The following is a 6,000-nucleotide window of genomic DNA, read 5'->3' on the forward strand; positions in this document are numbered from 1 at the left end:
GGGCAGTGTCGGGAGAGCCCCGCACACACGGCTTCTGGCCCAGAGCAGTGCTCCTCCTCACAGGCCTCGGAGTCATTCCGCTCTTAGAAAAAGTGTCGAGGACAGCTTTTATAGGTAACGACTAGAAGCGTGGAGAAGGGTCGATCGAGCCCTGGTGGGGTGCTCACCTCCACACTGAGGGTGGTGTGCTCCTGATCAGTGTTCGTCCTTTTGATAATGTGCCCGTTCGCTTGTTCAGTAGACGGCCTTTCTTGTTCCATTGCACTGTTGGAGGCCAGTTTTGTTGAAAGGAAGACAACTACCTCCAGATGAAGGGTGCTTCCTCCTGAAATGATACTGCTTCCAGGTCACCCAAGTGCACCTGTAGACAGTCCCCCAGGGTGTGTCCTTGATGCGGGTGGACGTCTGGGCATCTCACCTCACTGTGATCGCACCATGCTGTTCCTTTACCTCGTGAAATGCACACCCTGATTCTGTTTAGCACCTCTCAAGGGTTTAAAATTGTGCATTACTTGGGCTTTGCTCACAAGCAAAGTCAGTGTATTTTGGGCATATCTATGTTTTATTTAAAGTTTTTAACGATTAAAATCTGATCATGTATTTTTTTCATATTGGGAAGACGTAACAATTGTGTGTGTAAATGTATATAATTGTACTCTTTCTTTCAGTGAAGGTTTAACCTTTCTGCAGAATTACTTGTACGGTAGAACTTTTTGCTTTTAACCACAATAATGTTTTAAAGTCTTTCATAATGCCTGATGGAAGTGAATTTGTTGTGTATTTTAGGATATAGAGGAAAGTAGTGGGGAATTGGCCTCTCTTTAGAACTGTGTGTTTTGTCACATTAAATTAAAATTGAATAATGTCATGTAAGCAAAAGACAGAAAGAAAAGTGATTGTACTAATCTTCTGTTAAAAGGGCACTTTGTGCATGAAGTATGCTCTGGCCGTCAAAGGCAAAGGATCTTTACAAAACCGCTGCCCGGTTGGGCCTGTTTCCATGGGAGTGCGTGCCGTCTCCTGCGTTTCTGCGTGATTCTTTGACTCTGCCTGTTGCATCCTGGTTATTAGTGCTCCTGTGCCTTCATTGACCACAATCCACCATTCTTTGCTTTCTTCTCCCATTTCCATTTTCCCAAGAGTATCTACGAGGGAAACTTTGGGTGTGGCTACTTAAAAGAGAGGCGAGCGTCGGGACTAGTGTTTTGTGAAAATACTGCCTCAGTCTGTAGAGCACTATTTGTGAGTTCTCAGTGTTCTTCCTTCCTCTGTTTGGTGGAGACTGCTGGAATGTGGACTGGAACTTTAATGCCATCTGCCCAGTGGTGGAATGACATGCATGCTTTTTCAGTTTCTTGCATGATTTCAGTTACTGGGCATGTTTCTTTTGTGCTTGTTTTGTGAAACGTAACACTGCTGTAACTAATATTGGTGACTGCATCTGATACCGAGGTGGACAAACCCCATGAGCCATGGAGGAGCCTTGGGCTCTGGACGCTGCTCCTGGCCCTTAAAATATTAAAAAAAAAAAAAAAAATCATCTGAGGAAATAGTGAAGCCATAATGATTAAAATGGATTTTCTTATGGTTCATCTCAGTGTGAGATGTAAGTATTTCTTAGCAAGCTTTCAAAAAACTTCCTTAAATCTACTTTCTCCTCCTGACCAAACACAGAAGTGTCAGAGCTTGGCTTTCCATGAAGTCCCCTGTGGCCTTGGGGACAGTCAGTGAAGACAGAAACTCACTGCTGCCCTGAAAACGCGCCTTCTCCCTCCCCATTTAACCAGAGCTCCTAGGGTGAAAAAACATGTTGAGTTTATGATTCACTTTTTTTTTGTGTGTGTGTGTGTGGTATGCGGGCCTCCCTCTGCCGTGGCCTCTCCCGTTGCGGAGCACAGGCTCCGGACGCGCAGGCTCAGCGGCCATGGCCCACGGGCCCAGCCGCTCCGCGGCATGTGGGATTCTCCCAGACCGGGGCGCAAACGCGGTTCCCCTGCATCGGCAGGCGGATGCGCAACCACTGCGCCACCAGGGAAGCCCTGATTCACTTCTTTTAAGGAACTTAAAGAATTTCCTGGGGTGGATAATTGAGCATTTCTACCTTTATCTGGGAAGCTGATTTTCATCTCATATGTTTCCCTGAGGCCTTGCTCTGGTGCCTTGATTCCTGGCACTGTTCTTGGTCCTTTTAGCAGTTATTTTCACTTGCTTTGGGGTTAGAGAAAGCCACCGATGGCTTAGTCATTAGTCTAGAAACTAATTATTGATTTAATTCAATAACTAGTGAGATTCTTAAAGTTCATTTGTTTCATTTTAATTTGTTATTTCTATTTCCGCATGCCTTCTCAGTTTATTCTTATTTAAAAAATAAAAAAGAAGTGGGAGAGCAAAACTGAAAGAGTAGGCATTTTGACCCATTTTATAGATGAGGACAGTCAAGCCCCTGAAGAGTGGGTGAGCTGCTGTTGTGTCTCCTCACATCCCCTGCCCACCTGCTGGGAGGTCAGAATGAGGGCAGTCATGCATATCAGCAGCTGTTTTCTGTCACTTCCAGGTGTTTCCTAGTGGAAATCTGTGTTGTAAGCTGCTGTAAATGACAGTCTTGCTCAGCTGCATGAGTTACTGTTTTCTCTAACTGCTTCTTTTAAAGGAAATATTTCTGAACTTGTGTCAGGATTTTTTAAATTGCTTTGTAATATTTAGCTAAGACGTGGCTGGGTTATCCAAACTAACTTTCCTCCCACATTACCAAAACCACATGCTCTGCTTGATGATTCAGGTATAGGAATCAACAAAATGTCCTACAAAATAAATTCGAATAGATCGATCACTTTTCTCCTCTTTGATTGTCAGTGTGAAGTGGGATCAGTTGTCAGTTGTCCCTAAAGGCTGAGCCTGTTGCTATTTCCGTAGAGGTTTTGGGCTGCTGCCTGCCCGTCACTCTCTTACCTTCTGCTGCTGAAAACTCTCTTCATGTTCAGCCTCACCAGTGCATTTCCACCAGTGGTCCCGTCTGGAAGCCTCAGCACAGCAGGACTTTCTCCCGAGCTGGGAACGGCCTCTTTATCCTGTGGCCTTAGCACTCGGCCTCCTCCTCTTGGCCAGAGGAACGAGAGGGTGATTTCTGACCCCCGAGGCCAGCTTCAGACCCTGAGGCCTCCATGACCACATGCATTTCCCAGGTACTTTCCAAGGGCTCTGCGTGCACAGCTCATTGAGTCTCAGGCTGGCAGGATCCTTTCTCAGATGAGGTGCTGAGATCAGAGACCCAGGATCGCCACTAGGAAGCCGCAGAGCCGGGATCTGAGCACAGCTGTGTGACTCAGAGCCCACATTTTCCACCCTCCTGTCTGGTCCATCCTTGTATAAAGTGAATTTGTTATCACTTCATGAAGTTTGTAAGTTCATAGTGCTGTATATGGAGTTTATCTGAGGGGAGTGGTGTTTGCACTAATGTCCACTTTATACATAAAAACGTTGGCTGTATAAGATGGATACCCTTGGGTGTGATGCTTCTAGGTGCTCTGTGAAAGTGATTTTAGCTCTCAGTTTAAAAAAGTGCAGTTTAAAAAACCCCGCTTACGGTGAGCAGCCCCAGAGTGGACAGTGCAGTGATGTCTGGAGGCCCCACGCTGGGCCCTCACCGAGCGCACCTGAGCAGCCTGATCTGTCTCACCCCAGGCCAGTGCGGCTTCCCACGCCCACGCTCACAGGCTCCTCTTGCACCCCTAACACCCACCTTGGCTTCTCTCTTTGTTTCACTTCACTTGATGCACTTTGAATAACATGTGCACAGTACAGGTCACATCCATACGAAGTTAGCTACAGGAGAGGCTCCTTGATGCCCGCAGATTGTCCGTCCTCACAGCTCAGGGCAGCAGTTCCCAGCCTGGCCCGGCCCCACCCTCTAGGGGCATCTACTGGGGCTGGTGTTTCAGGCTGCTTCATAAAGAATAGAATTCAATTTGAAGTTAATTACAACTAAAGTGATCAAGATTTTCATCTTAAATGTTAATCCTCAAAGGATCTTGCAAAACAACTCAGTCTTGCCCTTTTGAGGGCAAGAAAGTAATGAGTTTTAAAAAATCAATAAAAGTAGGACATAAAACCTGTAATAATAGAACTTTAAAGCGAGGAGGAACTTTTGAGGTGATCTAATCAGCCTCTGCATTTTGTGCTCGGAAAAGAATGGGGGACAAAATAGATCAGGTCCTGTCTCTGCTGTGGTTTTCCACTAGCAGGTAAAGTTCAGAAGGAGGAAAAGTAGAATTTGGTGTTATAGGATATGATTTGGTTTGAGAGCAGTTGGGGCATCTGTGGCCCATTCATTTGTACTTCAGATAAAACCTTTAGGTTAATTATGGTTGATATTTTAGGGGTTTGTTCAAGCAAAGGATAGTAAATAGAACCCTTTCCTCAAGTTTCACTCTTGGATTTTTCAAATCCCAAAGACAAGAGGGGTGGGGGAGGAAAAGAACAGTAATCATAGAGGGAAAGGAAATATGTTTTGATATTTATAAAGGTTTAGTCTAAGATAAAATCTTGGGCATAAAGAATACTTTTACAAATGATTTAGACTGTTTCTTTGTATAATTCTTGGTGGTTTTTGTTTAAAGATTTTTTGTTGTTGTTGTTTTCGTAAATTTTCATGTCATTAACCTTAACATAAACTCCTCATTGCATGTTTTATTAACCCTTGGTGTATTCATTTTCTTCTGACTTGAAAGAGTAACCCATTAGAATTTAACCCTGATGTCTTGAAGAAGGCTGCAATTCAGAAAGCTTTAAAGGTAAACTAATAGTTTTCCCTTCGAAAGTTAATTAAAACATATTGAAAGAGATGATGCTCTAACATTCATCGGTTTATTGACAAATTCTTCCCAAAGTAATAGAGTAATTACTTGTTTAGTTGCGGAGAACCTACTTTTGTTGTCAAAGAATTAGTAGTTAGAAGAATTTAAGTCGATTTTGATGATAAATTTTACAAAAATACCAATATGGTAAATTAGACTTCTGTCCTGTTGGCCTTAGGCAGCAATATGTAAGGTGGTTTTAAATCATCTGTACTTCAATTGGATTTGAATTTGTGAAAATAGTGAAATAGAAGTTCTGTTTAAAATCTTAACCAGTTTTTAGATTATGATTAAAACGTATGCCCGATGCACTGTGACTTTCCATTAAAAAAATCACCTCTTCCAATATGCTGAGTCAGGGCTGTCTCTGAGTCAGTGACCTCGTGGCTTTTGGTGCTGCTAGTTTGGGTGACAGATCTTTTAAGAAGCTTTAAATCTCATTAAATGAGGTATATTGAAAACTAAGCTCCACTCCTGAAAACGACATGACCATGTATTTTCTGGCTAAATTGTTAAAGGTTTTCTGTGACTTACAAATGTTTTATTATTTTTTTCTAATTTCTTTGAGCATTTTAGACTTAAATATTTTGGGGGGTGAGGGGTTAAGTGTAGTTGCTTTAAGAAAATTCTATCCAAAGGAATCAGGAATGGTTTTTAATCAGTTTCATCCAGAAGAATAAGTTATATTTCAAAAGTGAGGAAGACTAGCATTCTGCTTTGATGCAGTATTTAGTAAGCCCTTAACCCCACCCCACACTGAGGAGGTGAGGTGGACTACTCCTTTGGAATACTAGTTAGTTAGCAGAGTAGTCGAAATACCTGTTCGGATAGAAAGCCCAGAGATAAACCCATGCACATATGGTCACCTTATTTTTGATAAAGGAGGGAAGAATATACAGTGGAGAAAAGACAGCCTCTTCAATAAGTGGTGCTGGGAAACCTGGACAGCTGCATGTAAAAGAATGAAATTAGAACACTCCCTAACACCGTACACAAAAATAAACTCAAAATGGGTTAAAGACCTAAATGTAAGGCCAGACACTAAAAAACTCTTTGAGGAAAACATAGGCAGAACATGCTGTGACATAAATCACAGCAAGATCCTTTTTGACCTACCTCCTAGAGAAATGGAAATAAAAACAAACAA

The 6,000-nt window shown here is 42.7% G+C and overlaps 1 protein-coding gene across 3 annotated transcripts in view; it reads left to right on the forward strand.

Moving 5' to 3' along the window:
• ESYT2 (extended synaptotagmin 2) overlaps positions 1-6,000 on the forward strand; it is a 77,125-nt gene that overhangs the window by 55,621 nt on the left and 15,504 nt on the right. For 2 of the 3 annotated variants that reach the window (XM_024128040.2, XM_055084708.1), the window contains exon 14: positions 4,728-4,790. The exons of the other annotated variant lie outside the window; for it this stretch is intronic. In XM_024128040.2, the coding sequence (XP_023983808.1) occupies positions 4,728-4,790 (63 nt within the window). The remainder of the gene's footprint in view (positions 1-4,727; positions 4,791-6,000) is intronic. 3 annotated transcript variants of the gene reach the window in all.

Source organism: Physeter macrocephalus, chromosome 5 (assembly GCF_002837175.3).
Source record: "Physeter macrocephalus isolate SW-GA chromosome 5, ASM283717v5, whole genome shotgun sequence".
Taxonomy (NCBI): Eukaryota; Metazoa; Chordata; class Mammalia; order Artiodactyla; family Physeteridae; genus Physeter; species Physeter macrocephalus.